Source organism: Rousettus aegyptiacus, unplaced genomic scaffold (genome assembly GCF_014176215.1).
Source record: "Rousettus aegyptiacus isolate mRouAeg1 unplaced genomic scaffold, mRouAeg1.p scaffold_m13_p_4, whole genome shotgun sequence".
Classification (NCBI taxonomy): Eukaryota; Metazoa; Chordata; class Mammalia; order Chiroptera; family Pteropodidae; genus Rousettus; species Rousettus aegyptiacus.
The window spans coordinates 60,569,812-60,588,471 of NW_023416307.1; the positions used below are offsets into that span (position 1 = coordinate 60,569,812).

General features: G+C 32.7%; 1 protein-coding gene across 5 annotated transcripts in view; it reads left to right on the forward strand.

Annotated features, from left to right (window-relative positions):
* SPICE1 (spindle and centriole associated protein 1) overlaps nucleotides 1-18,660 on the forward strand; it is a 57,852-nt gene that overhangs the window by 18,579 nt on the left and 20,613 nt on the right. For all 5 annotated transcript variants that reach the window (XM_036219144.1, XM_036219148.1, XM_036219146.1 and 2 more), the window contains 3 exons: nucleotides 419-524; nucleotides 1,565-1,671; nucleotides 4,027-4,142. In XM_036219144.1, the coding sequence (XP_036075037.1) occupies nucleotides 419-524; nucleotides 1,565-1,671; nucleotides 4,027-4,142 (329 nt within the window). The remainder of the gene's footprint in view (nucleotides 1-418; nucleotides 525-1,564; nucleotides 1,672-4,026; nucleotides 4,143-18,660) is intronic.

Consider the following 18,660-nt stretch of genomic DNA (forward strand, 5'->3'; position numbering starts at 1 on the left):
GATTGTGAAATCATTAGTAGATTACAACTATCATTTTAAGAAAGTAAAGTAGAAACTAAAAAGAAAATATCAAAATGGTTTTCAAATATTAAGGTTAAGTAAAACTTTTATTTTGTTATATATTTGTATTTACGTGTGTGTGTACTGGGCCACTATTTAATAATCTATTTCTCAGGGTTGCAGCCAAGCATCTGAAGTCCACTAATTATTGTAATAGCCCCATCTACTGATTCTTAAGAATATTTCCATCAAAGGATTTTAGTAAGGTAGTGAGTGACCTATGGTTATTTTTATGTTCTCTGCCTTTGTATGGACTTTTCCTTTGTGATTTGATAAGTGCATGTGTGTGTGTGTGTGTGTGTGTGTGTGTGTGTGTGTGTATTCTGAATAATAATATTTATTATTAACACATGTCTAGATTCTTTCTGATCAATACCAGATGCAAGATGTATTGGAAAAATCTGATCATTTGATGACTGCAGCAGCAAAAGATCTGTTTGTTGATTTTCCTCGTAGGCGCACAGGTAAAGTATTCAATTCAAAACAAAAGCTTCTTTTTCTCACTAACCGTGATTCATAGCTGGTTATTTGGAAGAATTTAAAATCTTTTTTCAGGCATCATATTATTTTTATTATAGGTATTCTAGAGTGGGTAGCAAAAGTTGTTAGGCATAAACTCATTATAATTTGTTTGCTTTTCACTAAGAATATTAACAATTACAAATTACTCAGCTAAGGAAAAATAAATTGTTATTATATTTTATGGCATAATGCAGGGGTCCCCAACCCCCGGGCCGTGGACTGGTACTGGTCTGTTGCCTATTAGGAACTGGGCCACACAGCAGAAGGTGAGTGGTGGGCCAGCGAGTAAAGCTTCATCTATATTTGTAGCTGCTCCCCTCAACGCTAACATCACCACCTCAGCTCCACCTCAGATCATTAGGCACTACATTCTCGTAGGAGCACTGGTTCCTGGTGCCAAAAAGGTTGGGGACCACTGATGTAATGTACAAGATTTTATAATTTAAAATACAACTTAATTTTTAGTTTATTAATATTAAATTACCATATAATTAAAGTATTTGTGTTTATATGTAATTTGAGTAAAGCTTAATTTGAAACCTAAAGTAACTTCAGCCCCTCTCTAAAATGAACTTCACCTCTTCTCAGATATACAGCATTATTCACTTTAATGTGTTTAGAATCCATTCTTTATCTTAATCCCTAAAAAGAAATCATTATTTTTTAGTTTAAGGTTTGAATCACGGCTTGGCCACTTATCAGTGTGACTCTGGGCCAGTTGCTGCAGGTTTCTGAGTTTCAGTATACTTACTGATCTAAAATAATAATGGTAACAACTTAATAGGATTTTGTAAAAGCAACATGATTTAATATATATAAAAGCATTTAGAATTGTGCCTGTCATATAGTAAGTACTATGTAAATGTGAGCTGCTATTATTAAAGATTTTCATATGATGATATAAACTTAAGGCAGTGTATAGTGCTTATGAAGTCACTTTAATTAAATGAAACAAAATCATTATGACATTTTCCTTCTGCAGGGTTTCCAAATGTAACAATGGCTCCTGATTCCTCTCAAAGTCCCATTGTGGTAAATCAAGACCCTGTCACCCAGGCTATTCTTAGTGAATCTGTCATAGAGCCTCAGGTAATGTGCTCTACTTGCAGCCACAATGCTTGTGCTGAAATTAAGTTTAAATTGATGTAGGCATTGTGGTAAACAACTTAAAAGCTTAAATATCAATAATTACCAAGTTGTGGTTGCTAGAATTGTTCTTACTCAAGCATATTGCACTTTCTGTGTGGGATGTTTGTACTAAATAAGATAGGACTTGATGATAATAGCTAACACATATTGAGTTCTTACCTAGGAGATAGGTACTATTATTATGCCCACTTAACAGATAGAAAAACTGAGCCTCAGAAAATTTAAGTCACTTGTCCAAGATCAATCACATAGCTATTTAGCATTAGAAATGACATTCAAATCTGGGTTGCTACCATCTGCCAGTATGGAAACTTCAGGGAGTCTTTCCACTTTCACTTCGGAGTCAAGTGGATCTGTGTTTATATTCTGTTACTTTACTGGTATTTGATCTTGAGTTGATTTCTTAAGGTATCTGAGTTGGCGCAAAGTGTTTTTTGTTTTTTTTTGTTACATGAAAATAGACTATACTTGCTATAGTTGTTCGAGGATCAGCCGAGATAGGTTATGTAAAGAGCCTAGCATAATACCATGTACTAGATCTTCACTGAATGTTAATTTCTTCTAATATGTTAGTATGCTTAAAAGGTAGTTACTAGGAAACTTGGAATTTATTGACCAGTTACATGGGGAAATCATAGTAGTAAAACATTAACCAGTTGCCTCCAAACCTAATTGGAACTCTTAATTAATCAAAATGTTTAGAATTTTGAGATAGTAACATTTTTTAAAAGCCCAGGAAGAATTTAACACTAAAAATAAAACTCATGAATGATTAGGACTCAGTACCTGTTTAACGTAATTTCCTAGTTATTTATATCTTCTTTGAAAAAAGAATCATTAAATTAGAAGGATGCTACTAGGGAATTACAAGATCCAGAATAATTAAAGACTTGTTAAGTATACTGTTTTCTACTTACAAAGGTAATTAAATTGAATGTTATATGTATTTTAAATGGCCACAACCTATTAGCCATATTGCTATCAAAAAACCATTTATATTTTGGCACTTATTAAAAAGTTAGCTTTCAGATAATCATGATCTCTTTCATAGCGCTGCATAGTGGCAAGAGCTGAGATTAGAGAGGGAGGAGCTAGGTCATGAAGGGAGAAGGAACGGAAAGTACGAGTAGAGCCACTAAAGGATTTTAAGAGGAACAGTCATGATGAAATTGACTATGGTGTGGAAGATGGACAAGACTGGCAAAAGGATCTGGGTAAAAGACTTAGGTTGGAATCTTAGTGAAAAGTTGGGAGGACCTGACCCAAAGAAAGTAGTGGCAGTAGGGTAGAAGGTATAGAGGAAGAGGGATAGATTGAGAGATTAAAAAGGGGTAGAAGTAACAGAATTAACAGGGTGGCCGATTGGATGTGACAAATGGGAAGGAAAGATAATTCCCAATTGCTGGCTTGAGCATCTGTGTGTAGATGGTGATGCTGTTTATGGTCCTAGGTAATATGGCAGGAACAGGGTTTCTGGAAGAATGATAAGAGAGACTTAGGGAAATGGTCATTTTTAGACATGTTGAGTATATATGTGTAGGATGTCTTACCAGGGATATCTTTTAGGTTTTTAGCAAGTTGTATATAAATTCTAGGGCTTAAGAAAGATCTAGGAAGAGATAGAAATTTGGAAATTAATAGCATTGACTCAGAATAGCAGCTTTGGAATTAGAAAGTCATTCAGAAAGTGAGTCAGATGAGAGGAGAAAAGGTCCAAAGTGAGGACCTCGAATCACATCAGCTATAAGGGAAGGGTAGATAAAGAAGAACCAAAAAAAGGTTGGGGAGGAATGGCCAGAAGAATAGAAGAAAAACCAAGAAAATATAGTATTATAGAAACAAAAGGAAGAGTGTATCAAGATTTTAAAGGAAAGAAATAAGTGGTTATTAATATCTAATGAGTCAGAGAAATAAGGGAAGTCAAGGACTGAAAAATATCCATTTGATTTAGGAACAAGTGTGGTGATGTTGACCTTGCAGAGAGCAATTTGAGTGGAGAAGCAAAGAGAGAAGATAGGTAGTAGTTGGAGGGGGATATAGGGTCAGGATAAGATGGGAGAGACTTGCTCTCATTTAAATGCGGATGAGCTGAACCCAGAACAGAGAGAGAAGTTGAAGATGCAGGGGAGAGAAGGGGCAATTGATGGAGTGGAGGAGGTGAGAGGGTTTGGGCTATAAAACACGTGGAGGGATTAGCCTTAGAAAGAGGGACCTTTGTTCTGTTATAGCAAAAAGAACAGACGAGAGTATATATAACTAACTTGTGTTTTTATTCTTATTTTTGTGTTGAGAAAGGCTCTTAATGAACTAGACGATGGTGAAGAAGAAGAAACTGTTAACAGCCAGTCAGAAGAAAGTGAGAATGAATTAGATAACTCTCTAAATTCTCAGTCTACCATGCATGCAGACAGGTATGTATATATGGCATAAATATCTACAACACTTTCCTTTTTTTTTTATAGCTGTTTTTTTCTGGCTTTATTGAGATACACTGACTTGTATATATAAATATTGTGTAAGTTTAAGGTGTACAACTTATTGATTTTATACATTTATATATGCAAAATGATCACCACCACATTATCTAATACTTCCATCACATCACATAATTATTATTTCTTTTTTTGTGGTGAGAACATTTAAGATTCACTTAGCAACTTTAAAGTACATAATACAATATTATTGGCTATAATCATCATGCTGTGCATTAGACCCCCAGAAATTATTCCTTTTATTACTGGAAGCTTGTACCTTTTTACTGTCTTCTCATTCCCCTGTCCGCTTCTTTCCCCCAGCCCTTAATAACCATCATCCCACTTTGTTTCTGGGAGTTCAGCCTTTTTAACCTATTTCCCATTTGCCCCAATACTCATTGGCGGTACTTGCGGCTACAGTGTTTACCCTCAAAGTTTGCCTCGAAATATCTTGCTTTTATTATTGTTTTTGCATCACTCTCCTATATCAGTAGTCTTTGGAAACAAATGACATCATTCTGCATATGGTATTCTGTTCTTTGTAGTGGTATTTCCATTTACAAAATATAGTAATTCTTGATCTCTGAAAATGTCAAATTCTAGAAAACGTAGCATTCCTACGTGTGATGTAAAATTAACACTGGCAGCAAGCGGCACTTTTTTTTCTCTAAATGGGGAAAGGGTTAGATTCCACATAGAAGTGATACAGTATTTGTCCTTCTTGGTTTCACTTATCTCAGCAAAATGCCCTCAAGGTTCATACACATGTTAGGATTTCCTTTTTTCTCATGGCTGTATAATATTCCATTGTGTATCTGTCTATCCATCCATCTGTTCTGTCTCACATCTTCTTTAGCCATTCATGCATTGACACTTAGGTTGTTTCTATATTTTGGCAATTGTGAGTAATGCTGCAGTAAACATGGGAATGCAGATATCTCTTTGAGATCCTAGGGTCCTTTTCATTTCCTTTGGCTATTTACCCGGAATTGGGATTGCTGGATCATATGTAGTTCTATTTTTAATTTCTTGAAGAACCACTCTACTGTTTTCCATAATGGGTGCACCAATTTACATTTCCACCAACAGTGTGCAAAGGTTTCTTCACATCCTTGCCAGTGCTTACTATCTTTTGGCTTTTTGATGATAGCTATTCTAAACAATGCGAGGTGATTTTGATTGGCATTTCCCTGACGATTAGTGATGTTGAGTACCTTTTTATGTACCCATTGGTTATTTGTGTGTCTTATTTAGAAAAATGTCTGTTCAGTTTCTCTGCCTGTTTTTGTCATTGGGTTATTCATTTTTTTCTCCTCTGGAGTTGTATGGGTTATTCATATATTTTGAATATTAACCCCTTATTAGATATATGTTTTACAAATATTTTCTCCCATTCTGTAAGTTAGTTGCATTTTCATTTTGTTGTATTTCTTTTGCTGTGCAGAAGCTTTGTAGTTTGATGTAATCCCACTTATTTATTTTTGTTTTTGTTGTTGCTTATGCTTCTGGTGTCATAACCAAAAAATTGTCATTAGACCAGTGCCAAGGACCTTTTCCCCTATGTTTTCTCCTAGGAATTTTACCATTTCAGATCTTATGTTTAAGTCTTTAATCCATTTTGAGTTAATTTTTTTGAGTGGTCCAAATTCATTCTTTTGTACTTGTTTATATAGTTTTCTCATTAGTGTTTATTGAAGAAACTATCTTTTCCCCATTGAGTAGGCTTCACTCCCTTGTCAAATATTAGTTGACTGTTTATGTCAGGGTTTTTCCTGGCTCTTGATTCTGTTCCATTGGTCTTTGTGTCTATTTTTATTCAGTCTATTTTCTGCTGATAACTTTGATCACATACAGGCTATCCTTTTACTCTCTCCCCTTTTGTTTCTGATGTTACCATTCACATCTTTTTATAGAGTATCCATTAACAATGTGTTGCAGCTATAGCTATTTTAATACTTTTGTTATTTAACCTTTATCCTGGAGTTAAGTAGGATAAACTTAACACTGATTTACAGTATTAAGGTAGTCTGAATCTGACTATATTCTTAGTTTACCAATGTGTTTACTAATTACCAATGTGTTTACCAATGTGTTTTACTAATTAGTGTCCTTTCATTTCAACTTGAAATATCAGCATTTTTTTGTCAGACAAGTTTAGTGGTGATGAATTTCCTTAGGTTTGTTTATTAGGGAAAGTCTTTATCTTGTCTTCATTTCTAACAGACGGCTTTCCTGGGTAAAGTATTCTTGGCAAAGTTTCTTTCTTTCAGCACTTTGAATGTATCATTCCATTCTCTCCTGGCCTGCAAGGCCTCTGTTGAGCAATTCAAGGCCATTTCCTATGTTTTGTGTCATCATCTTTTTTATTAATTGAGTATATCCTTATTTTAAGAAAGTTCTTATTTTGATATAATTTCAAAAAGTTGTAAGAATAGTATAAAAAGTTCTTGTATACTTTTCACCTAGATTCATTGATTGTTAACATTTTCCATATTTGCTTTATCACTTTCTTTCTCTGTGTATTTACACACGTACAATACACATACACATTTTAAGAATTTGTGAGTAAGCTGCATACTTCATGTTCCTTTATCTCTCAGTATCTCAGTGTGTATTTCCTAAGAACGAGATCTTTCATTTACACCATCACAGTACAATGATCACAATCATAAATTACGTTGATTCAAAACTGTTATCTAATTCATGGACCTTATTCAGATTTTTTCAACTGTCCCTTTAGTATTATTTATGGTCACTTTGAACCAATTATGATCACATTTAGTTTTTGTGTCTCTTTCATCTTTTTAAATCTGGAAACTAATCTTAGCATTTCCTTGTCTTTCATGACATTTATAGTTTTGAAGAAGTATGGGCCATTTATTTTATTTAATTTGGCTTTGTCCGATATTTCCTTGTGATTGGACTTGGGTTATACATTTTGGTTAGGAATACCTTTGAAGTGATGCTGAGTCCTTCTCAGTGCATTAACCTTACGAGGCAATGATATCATTGGTTCCATTATTGGTCGTATAAACTTTGATCACTTTGTTAAAGTGATGTCTTCCAGATTTCTACAATGAATTATAATTTGTTCTATTATTTATTTTGATGTTCATTTGTCACAGATTTGGCCAATGGGAGCTTCTTCAAGTCATTCTCTTGTCCTTTTGACATATCCTCGTCATTTTTTTAAGCACTTAATTTCTGGCACAACGTGATGTTCCAGGTTTATATTATACTTTTTCTAACCTTCCCTTGGAATCAGCCATTTATTCAAGAAGGCCTTGCTTATTTTACTGAAGAAGGGTATTTAGAAAGTAAGATCTAGGTATTTGGTATGCTCAATCCCTCTGACATGTCACTGCTTTTAGGCCCTTTCAACACGCGTGTGCGTGTGCACACACACACACACACCCCTATAGTTGTATACATATACATATCTGTATTCATTTTCATTTCTTTGTTTATTTATCTATAAATCATGAGTTTACACCAATATCTCCAAGTTCAATTTAACACTACTGGGTTTTCTTAGCCTTTGCCCATATCATGTTTGTATCTCTCTTCTTTAACACTGAAAAACATGTCTCCAAAAATTTCACAATATATTTAATCATATACAATTCTGCAATACATAAAAAGTTGTTTTGAAATTGCTGCTACAATACACAACAGAAATCAACCTACTTAGTACAATCTAAAATTGTTTGTAGATGTTTTAAAGGTTATTCTATTGATTTGGAATAATTAAATTTCTTTCTGTTTGTATTCGGTTTTCATTTTTCCTCTCCATCCTTCTGAAAAAACTACTAAGCTATTTTCAGGATAGTGTTGCCTAGTCCCTATTCCTTCTAATCAGTTCTCATCTACCCTTACTGCTGTGGTAATCAGTTTCATTAATTTCTAATTTATTCTTCCTGTGTTTCTTTTTGAAAATTTAAGCTGATTTATACATATTTTATTATTTTCTATTCTTTCTTACATAAGAGATAGTGTACCATATTTACTTTTATCACTTAAAGATATATCCCAGAAATCACCCCTAAACAGTTTTTAAGTTTGTAGAGATTTCTTTTTCTTCTCCTTTTCCTCCTCTCCCTAACCCTCCCCTTCTACTGTCTTCTTCTTCTTTTTTTTTTTTTTACAGCTCCATGATACTACATTGTGTGAATATATCAGATTTATTTGACCACTCTCTTATATATATATGAGCACTTAGGTTGTTTCCAGGACTTTTCAATGGTAAAACTGCTACAGAGAATAACCTGTGAATATGTATTTACAGAAATTACTAGAAGTGAGATTTGGTGTTAAGGTAAATGCTATGTAATATTATTTAAAAATTGCTAAATTCTGCTTTGTGAGGGTTATAGTATTTTTCAGTATCACTGGCAATACATCAAAGTGCCTGCACCAGAGTGTGTTGTCAGATTTTGATATTTGCTAATTTTATAGGTGAGAAATGGTATCTTAGTATAGTTTGACTTTCTCTTCTGAGTAAAATAGAAAATGCTTTCATATATTTAAAAGACATTATAGTGAATTGTCTGTTCATGTCTTTTGCCCATTTTTCTTTTAGGCATTTTGGTTCCTTTTTTCTTAGTTTATAAGCACTTTTTGCATATTGAAGATATTAGTCTTTTACCAGTGTAAGATGTTATAATTTCTCCTAGTTTGTTATTTGTTTTTTGAATTTGCTATAACATTTTTTTTCAAGCAAAAATTACTTTACACATATAGTTTAATTTCTTTTTTTTTCTTCTTTTTTTCTTTTTTGCATGACTCATACTCTGAAATTCTTTCCTAAAACTGGTTTTAGAGGAATTCACTCGTGATTTTTCTAATACTTCTGTGGTTTTATTTTTCACATTTAGTTCTCTGACCCACTTAAGAGTTTATTTTGACATATGGTATGAGGTATGGATTTAATTTTTATCTTTTCCTAAATGGGTATCAGAATGCTTCAACATTATTTGTTAAAAACGCTGTCCTTGATCCACTGATGAGAGATGATGCTACCTGTGTGCATAAATTACCATATACACTTGGATTTATTTCTGGACTTTCTATTCGACTCCATTGGCCTTGCTTCTTCAGTCATGCTTTAATATCATACTGTTTTAAGTAGAGTGAGTTGATAATGTTTTAATGTCCTCATTGCCTTTTTTTATTCAGTTTTCCTAATGATTTCAACATGTTTATTCTTCTATATGAACTTTAGTATCAACTTATTTAGCTTCATAAAAAAAGCTTACTGGTATTTTTGTTATATTAATAGATTAACTAGAGAGAACTGATATCTTTACTATGTTGAGTTTTACTATTCAAGAACAAAATATGTTTTTCCATCCATTTGTTAGTCTACTTTTTTGTTTTTGAAGAGTATTTTAATGAAGTTTTTTTTCATATAGGTTTTACTCATTTCTTTTTAAGTTTAATCATGAATATCTTATATTTTTTGTTACTCTTAAATTGGGTTTTTTCTTCCATTGTATTTTCTAATTAGTTATTGTTTGTGTTTATGAAGATTATTGATTTCAGTGTATTATCTTGATATCCCGCTACCTTACTGACTCTTGGTTGAATTAGTTTAACAGTGGTTTTTTAGGTTTTTTAAAAGGTATTCTATCATGTCATCTGCAAGTGACATAGTTTTATTTGTTCCTAAGTCTTATACTTCTAGGTGACTTTCTTTTGTATACTGGAGTAACTATAGAACAGTGTTAAATAATACTGGGAATAATGGGCATCCTTGTGTTGTTTCTGATCTATAAAAATGACTCTACTGTTTTCCCATAAGTAAGATGCTAGCTTCAATACTGAGGATTTTTAATTTTGTTTTTAAACAATGCTAAGTAAATATCTATCAATTCCTGTTTTCTTATTTTCATCAGGAATGAGTACTGAATTTTGTCAAAGACTTTTTAAACATTTATAGAGATAATCATATGATTTTCCTGCCTAGATCTATTAATATGGTACATTACATTATGGATTTTCTAATACTGAACTGTCTTTGCATTCCTGAAATAATTTACACTTGGCCATGGTATGTTATTTTTAATATTATCATGTTGAGTATTATTTGTTAATATTTTATTTGGTATTTTTGCATTAATACTTATAAGTGATATTGTATATAATTTTTAAAATATAGAATATCAGGTTGAAGTAACAGTGTTATACTTGATTTTATAAGAAACATCTGAAAGGTTCTAATTTTTAAGTACTGGAACAATTGTAACATGGGGACTATCTATTCTGTGAAGGCTTGGTAGAATTCCCCTCCGAAACTACTTGAGCCTGGTACTTTTTTTGCAAGAAAATGTCATAATAATTTCTTTTATGGAGACGGGATTATTTAAACTGTCTATTTATACTCCAGTTGATTTTAGTAAATTATATTTTCTTAGGAAATTATTTATTTTACTAAGTGTATCAATGTATTTTCATAAAGATGTGCAAATAATCTTTATATGTCTAAAAAATGTTTTCTGTTTCAGTACTTATCTTCCCTCATCATTTCTTCTAGTCCTCCCCCCTTTTTAAAAATTAAATTAGCTAGTGGTTTGTCTACTTTGTTAAATTTTCAAAGAACCAGGATTTTGACTTCTTAATCAGAGCTACTATTTTTCTGATTTCCATCAAGTTTTGCTTTTATCCATATTTCCTTTTTTGTCCTTTCTGTTTCCTTTTTTTCCTCTAGCATTTTGAGTTGGGAATTTAATAATAAATTTATTTTATTTTTTATTCTTAATTGATAAACATACATAAGGTGATGAATTTTCCTCTAACACTGCCTTAAATATGTATCATATATTCTGATATCTAGTGTTTTGTTATTTTAGAAATTAGATAAATTTAAAGAGAAGAATGTAAACTGAAACCTAATTTCTAAAATAACAAAACACTGTCACATGTTAACTGAGAAATAAAAATTACCTTAAAGAATAAAATAATTAAGGATAGATACACGTTTAGCTAAAATTGTTCACTGTAGCTTTTTTAAAAAAAAAAGAGAGAGAAAAGACTGAAGGTGATTCAAATATCTAGTTGAGTAAACTGAGGTACAGCCAATGATAATTCTATGCAGCCACTAATGTTATACTATATTTACTGATAATAAAAGATGTTTATGGTATACCATTAACAAAAATTTCAGGTTTTAAAATAATATCTATATAATTTTTAAAAAAATTATATAAAATTCTAGAAAAGTAACAATTGAACATTTTTTCATATTTCTGTCTGGGTGGGATTACAGGTAAGTTTTATTTTCCTATTTCTGTTTATCTATGTTTTCTAACTTTTCTGCAATTAGTATGTATCACTTTTCTGCACTACCTTTTTTTTAAAAAGAATATCCATTAAGAGAAATTTAAAATTAGGGTTTTTAAAAAAAGTTTCCAGATAGAGCCTTTATTATTATTATTATTATTATTATTGTTATTATTTTGTTTTGTTGTTTCTAGTTTTATTATAGTTCATTAAAAGTGTGCTTTGTAATATTTTTACTTGTAGAACTTAATGATGTTTTCTTTGTGACCTAATGTATGATCAAATTTTGGTTAATGTTCCATGTGTGTGCCTGAGAAGAAGGTATAGTCTCTGTTCAACAAGATAGACAGTTCTAGTGTATACCCATAAGATCTATCTCATTAATTATATGTTTTTTACTTCTTTTGTATTCTTATTTTTATCATCTCTTATATGAAGAGTGCTGTATTAAAGTCTCTGACTATGATTGTGGGGTTTTTTTTTGCACTCGACATTGAAATATATTTAATTCTGTTTGTAGTCACATGCCTCCATCCTTATGAAGGTGATTGTTGTGTGTGCGTGTGTGTGTTTATTTTTTGTATATGTGTATCTTCATTGTGAGTTCCGGCTTTTAGCATTAGAAAGTCTCCTTTGTCACGTTGAATGCCTTTTGGTTTTAGTTCGTCTTTGTTTGATATCAGGAATGAAATCTCTTCTTGTTTCTAATTACTTAGTTCATCTTTGCTCGTCCTTTAATTTTAATCTTTTTGAATCATTATACACTAAGTGTGTCTCTTATATTCAACATAGAATTGGGTCTTGCATTATTAGCCAACTCAAAATCTTTTTAATTAGTGAAATAACTTGTAACATTTATTGACAGGTTGCCATGTTCGACACTAACTTTGTTATTTTATAGTATTATGTGTATTATACTATAATTATAATTTTTCTTCCCTATGAGATATCTTTTGGCTGTTCTTTTAAAATTTCTTTTGGTATTTAGGAAGTTTATAATTTTGTTCCAGTTAGTTATCTTTGCTACCTTTTATATAGTCTTAATCTCATTTTCTTATTTAACCTTTTACTTTCAGATGTGCTGGGTATATTTTCATTTTTATTATTTATTTATTTACTTATTTATTTTTAATTAAATTTATTGGAGTAACATTGGTTAATACAATTATATAATTTTCAGGTGTACATCATAATTTAACATCTGTATATTCTAAAGTCCAGTTTTCTTAAGCTACCATATATTTGATCTCCTTTATCCATTTCACCCTCCCTCTATCCCCCAATATTTGACTCCTTTTACTCCATCTACCTCTCCCCTTTCCCCACCCCCTTCCTTCTGGTAACCACTAGTCTATAGTCCATGTCCATGAGTCTCTGTTTATTTGTCCTGTTCCTTTGTTGCTTTTAGGTTTATATCCCACATATAAGTGATATCATGTGATTTTCAGCTTTTTCTGCCTGGCTTATTTCGCTTAGCATGATTATCTCAAGGCCCACCCATGTTGTCGCAAATGACAGTATTTCATCTCTTATGGCTGAATAATATTCCGTTGTATTTATGTACCGCATGTATCATAGGGCACTTCGGTTGCTTCTATGTCTTGGCTACTGTGAATAATGCTGCTATGAATATTGGTGTGCAAATATCTTTATGGATATGATTTTTTAAGTCTTTGGGGTAAATACCCAGTAGAGAGATTGCTGGATCATATGGTAGATCAATTCTTAGTTTTTTGAAGAACCTCCATACTGTTTTTTGTAGTGGCTGTACCAATTTGCAGTCCCATCAGCAGTGTATGAGGGTTCCTTTTTCTCGTATCCTCTCTAGCATTTGTTATTACTTGTCCTGTTGATTATAGCTATTCTAACACGTGTGAGATGGTATCTCATTGTGGTTTTGATTTGCATTTCTCTTAATAACTAGCGATGTTGAACATCTTTTCATATGTTTGTTGGCCATTTGTATGTCCTCTGGGGAGAAGTGTCTGTTCAGATCCTCTGCCCATTTTTTGACTGGATTGTTTGTTACTGAGTTCTTCATATATTTTGGATATTAGGCCTTTATTGGAGGCATTGCTTGCAAATATATTTTCCCATTCTGATGGTTGTCTCTTTACCTTGTTGACAGTTTCTTTTGCTGAAGAGAAGCTTTTTAGTTGATGTAGTCCCATTCATTTATTTTTGCTTTTACTTCCCTTGCCTTGAGGGAAGTAAATTCATAAAATCCTCTTTAAGTCCAAGGTCCTTGAGTTTCATTCCTATGTTTTCTTCTATGCACTTTATTGTTTCAAATCTTATATTAAGGCAGATGTGCTGGTTTTAAATGGTGTTTATTTGACTTCTACCTATTACCTATGCTACAAATAAGTTATTCTACATTTCCATTATTTCCCTTCTTTTCTCTCCAATTTTCTCCTAATTTTTAGTTGCAATTTTTTGCTTTCAAGGAGCATAAAAATTTACATATTATTCTTCCCATATATTCCCATTTTTGTATTAGCCTTAGAGATACAATTAAATATATTAAAAGCTCATCATCAGTCCTTTTATGATGTTTCCTTAGTTAGTTCTCGATTTAGTCTGTCAGTTAGATAAAGCTTATGCTGTAGAGTTTTTGAATATAGTATTTCCGGAGTTCTTGAAAGCTTAAAAATTTTTCTATAGCTTTCTCATTTAATGAACAAATTGGCCATATATATAAAAAATATCTTTGGTTCATACTTTGTTTTCTTAACTTTCTTGAAAAAAAAAAAAGGAAGGAAGAAAGAAAGAAAGGAAATGCTATTCCACTCTTAGTTTGCTTTAAATGTTGCTTTTGAGAAGTCTAATGCTAGGATACTTTTCTTATCCTTATAAATAATTTGGCATTTTTGCCTAGTGACTCAGTTTTTTTTTTATATTTAAAATTTATTTCCTTTTCCCTTTTTCCTTTTCCAACACAGTTGGCCCTTTTACACATAGATTCGGTTCTTTTTTTCCTTTTTTCTTTTTTCTGGAAAGTTTTCTTGGATTATAGTTTTAAATATTAGTTCAATATCACTGTTCTCTGCTCCCCCCAACTCCTTTTAAATATATAAGAGATCTTTTCTGTCTTCCATTTCAAGTATTTTCTTTCTAATCCTTTTTATTTTTCTTGATCTTAATTTTAATCTTTCTGTTTTCCTATAATTCTTTAATGTTTCTTATTAAATGTGTATCTAACAATTCTCCATTGGATATGTAGTAATTTAATCTTATTTCCAAGATAATTTTTCTTTTATTTATTTCCTGAGTTTAATCAATTCTTGTTTTATTTCTTCCTGGTTTTTGTCCATTTCTGATCTTAGTTTTTGTCCATTTCTGATCTTAGTTTTGGAATTTCTGATTCAAGATATATATATATGTGTGTGTGTATGTATGTATCTCCAAACACTTATTCAAATATACTTAATTTTATTTAAAGTATTGTGTTATAGTTTTTTCTGCTTTTGGGGGGGATTTTCATTAGCTGAAAGATTTCAATTTCAATTTTATATTGTTGTATTGTTATATATTTCAATTTAAAATTGTTATATTGCCTTTGAATGTAGACTGTTTTAATCTGTACATTTTGTGGGGAGGCTTGAGAGTTTGGGTGGCTTTTTTTCTCAATTATCATGTAGTACAGTTTATTTAATGAGTGCCTTGTTTTTAAAGCATTGGTGGGTGAAAGTTGCCTTGTCTTCCAATACTGTTATTCTCTTTTGTCGTGAAGGAGTCTTGCTTCTTTTCTTCTTCAGCACTCAGTCTCCCAAGGCACCTCTCCCTTCCTGTTCATTCATTCCCTTCTCCCCAACAAGCAATGCCCTTCGAAGACTATCACCTTGGGTCCTGCATACTTCTTGGTAGTGTTGTGATCGATCCCACCTTTTTTTTTTTTTTTTTAAGTATTTGTATACTTAGAATGGGCTTTTTCTTTCTGGGGGTGATTTTTGTCACCAATAGGCTCTCAGCTTTCTTCTTCCCTGTGTAGTTCATTTTGAACTGCCTGTTTTCCCTACAAAGGCTTCTGACGTGAGCTCAAGAAAGACCATTATTGAAATTTGGTGTTTGTTTTTTTACTTACAGATAGTTTGATGTTAGTAGTATCACTAACTTCCAATAATATGGAGGGTGCTGGTTATGTGCTATTTTATTTGCTGTCCTTTTTGCACTGTATATTTTAGAGGATATGTAGAGTGATTCAAATTTAGCTGGTCACCATTTTCTCAGGAATACTTGGAATTATATATCATCTTTTAAGCACTTTTCCTTTTTGAACCTAAATATAGCTAATCTTGTACAGAATTATTTTTATCCTTTACATTTGAATCAAATTATTGTTTTTTTATTTGGTTGTTTATGGTTAGTTTTATTTTGTTAATTGTGAGAACAGGCACTTTCCAACTTTTGAATACCTTATGTCTCAAAATAGTATTTGTTAACTATTGAGTGTGTGATATTAGAAGATACATTAGACTTGCAACCTGGAGACAAAGCCTTTGGTTATTTACTAGTTAGATAATCTATGGGTCTTTATTTCCTCAGTTGTAAAATGTGAGAGCTAGAAAATATGATCTCTAAAGTATCTTGTGGTTTGAAATAGATTTCTCAGAGAGAAATAAACAATAATAAACAAGTCCCTAACCCAGTCCTCAAAAGCCTCCCCTGGGTCATTGATGGGGGTCAGTGCATTCCAAATGAGGAAGCAGTGGTCGCAAGCTTTTCCCTCACCTTTTCCTTTGCTACTGCTTTACGCCTTCTGCAGATCTCTTTGTGTGCAGAGAAGTAAGACTTGGGTTGGGAGTGGAAAAGGTGATGTTAGAGACATTCCTGGGAAAAATGAAGAAAAAGAGAGAGGGGGAAATCTCAAGGGGCAAAAATGAATGACAAGGAAAACTGCTGTTCCATTATACATGGGAAGCTTCCTTTGCCTGGGGTTTGTATGTTAGGGATGTAAATTAGAGATGTGGAAATTCCTAAATTGTATATAAAATATATTTTTTGAATACTGTTGTAATTGATGTTGCTGTTAAACAAAATTGGTGCTGATAAATGGCCATTGATCAAAATGAAAGGCACTTGGATTTGAATCACCACCCAAAGTAAATTAAATGAATAAAATAGAGTTTCAGATTTAAGGGAGTTTATTGTCTTTGGAGGGAGATAAATGCTTTAAATTACTTTTCCTCCCCTCATATTTGAACAATAATATACAGAAAGTACTTTGAGCTTTTAAACTGAATGTTGCCAAATAAATCTAAGGTGATATATTAGTTTCCTGGAGTTTCTGTAACAAATTGCTACACACTTGATGGCTTAAAACAACAGAAATTTATTCTCTCACAGTTCTTGAGTCTAGAAGTCTGAAATCAGTTCCCATGGACCAAAATCAAGGTGTTGGCAGGGCCACAATCCCTCCAGAGGCTCTAGAATAGAATCAGTTCCTTGCCTCTTCTAGCTTCTGATGGCTGTTGGTCTTGTTTGGCTCACAGCTGCATCACTCTAGTCTCTGCTTCTGTCTGCATGTCACTTTCTCTTGCATGTGTCAAAATCTCCCTCTGCCTCTCTTTTATAAGAATATACGTGATTGCATTTAGAGTCCAACCTCACATTCAAAAGATCCTTAACTTATAATCACCAATTATTTAGCCTACCACAATCCACCCACTAATACTAGTCTACTTGCAAAATCTACATTTGTCCATTCCAATATCCCCTAATGTCTCAGCATGTATCCAACTTCAAAGTCTCATCTAAATACCATCAACTTAAACCAGATCTCATCATCTAGATCAGGTATGGGTAAGACTCTGGATATGATGCATCCTGGGCCAACATTCCCCTCCATGTATGATCCTGTGAAACCTGAAAACAAGATATCTGCTATCAAATAGAATGAGGGATATCATAGGATAATAATTATCATTTCTATTCTAAAAGAGAGAAGTTCAAAGGAGGAAAGGGGTTACCAGTTCCAAACAACTTTGAAACCCAGCAGGGCAAATTTCTTTAGGTTTCAAGGCCTGGTAATAATCCTCTGTGGCTTGAGGCTCTACCATCTGGATATCTGGATCCATGGCTCTTGTCTCCTGTGTCTTTGGCTCTGGCCTTGGCCTCTGAGCCTGTGGATTTGACCTTCAAACCTACAGCTCTGTCCTTGAAGTTATCCTTCTTTTTCCTTGGAGCCTATATTTGCAGCAGAGTAATTTTATCAGCCAGTTTCTGTCTGTAGAATTTCGGGAGTCTGACAACCTTCCTTCATTTCATCTTATCTTAGTCCCTTTTAGTCCAAGCTGGAAGTATATCTGCTGGTATAATATTCTCAAAAGATCTTATGGGTCTCCTGTTTATATCATGTTCATGCATGCCATTAGACAAGAGGTCCTCCACAGATCTTTTTTGATAATCTCATCTAAATTGCTGGCTTCTGCTGAGAATCATTGAGGGGATCCATTAGTAAGATGCCTAATCTCTTTAGATTAGCAAAAATGTTGTTCAGTATATACGTGCCCTTCTTTCCAGGACATGCTTTTCTAATAAATTGGACAGACTGAGAATATCCAATCATCACTCTAATCTCTGCCTCTCTATTCACATCACCTTATTCTCTTATATGTGTCAGAATCTCCCTCTACCTCCCTTTAAACACATCTGCAAAATCTCTTTTTAGTCAGATAGGGTAACACTCAAGGTTCCAGGGATTAGGGTATGAGTAACTTTAGAAGTTTATTCTTAAGCCTACCATAGATAGCATTGTATTATTTTTCTTGTTATTCTTTCACATTACCTGACTCTTAAATATATAAACATTAAAGGCAGTAATGTGAGTTTATACTGCTTTGGATTTTCCCAGTTGGTACAGAAATCTTATTACAACACTTTTCTCAGGATTTGTCCTGATGTCTAGATTTAGAGCTAACTCGTCTTAAGAGAGTCTTTCTGATGCTTTGATAATTGGACCCCTGTGAATAGACTACATTACAGACCTTTTGCTAAATATGCCTTTATAGCAATTACGAAGTGTATTCAATTTGCTGCCCGCAGGTTGCTTGAAAGTAACTCCATTAAGTTGAGGTTTGTAGAGCCACTAAATGAGATTTTGCTTTTCCTGGTTTGTGTGTTTGTTTTTTAGTAACAACTTTATTTGTAGTTCATATACCATACAGTCCACCCATTT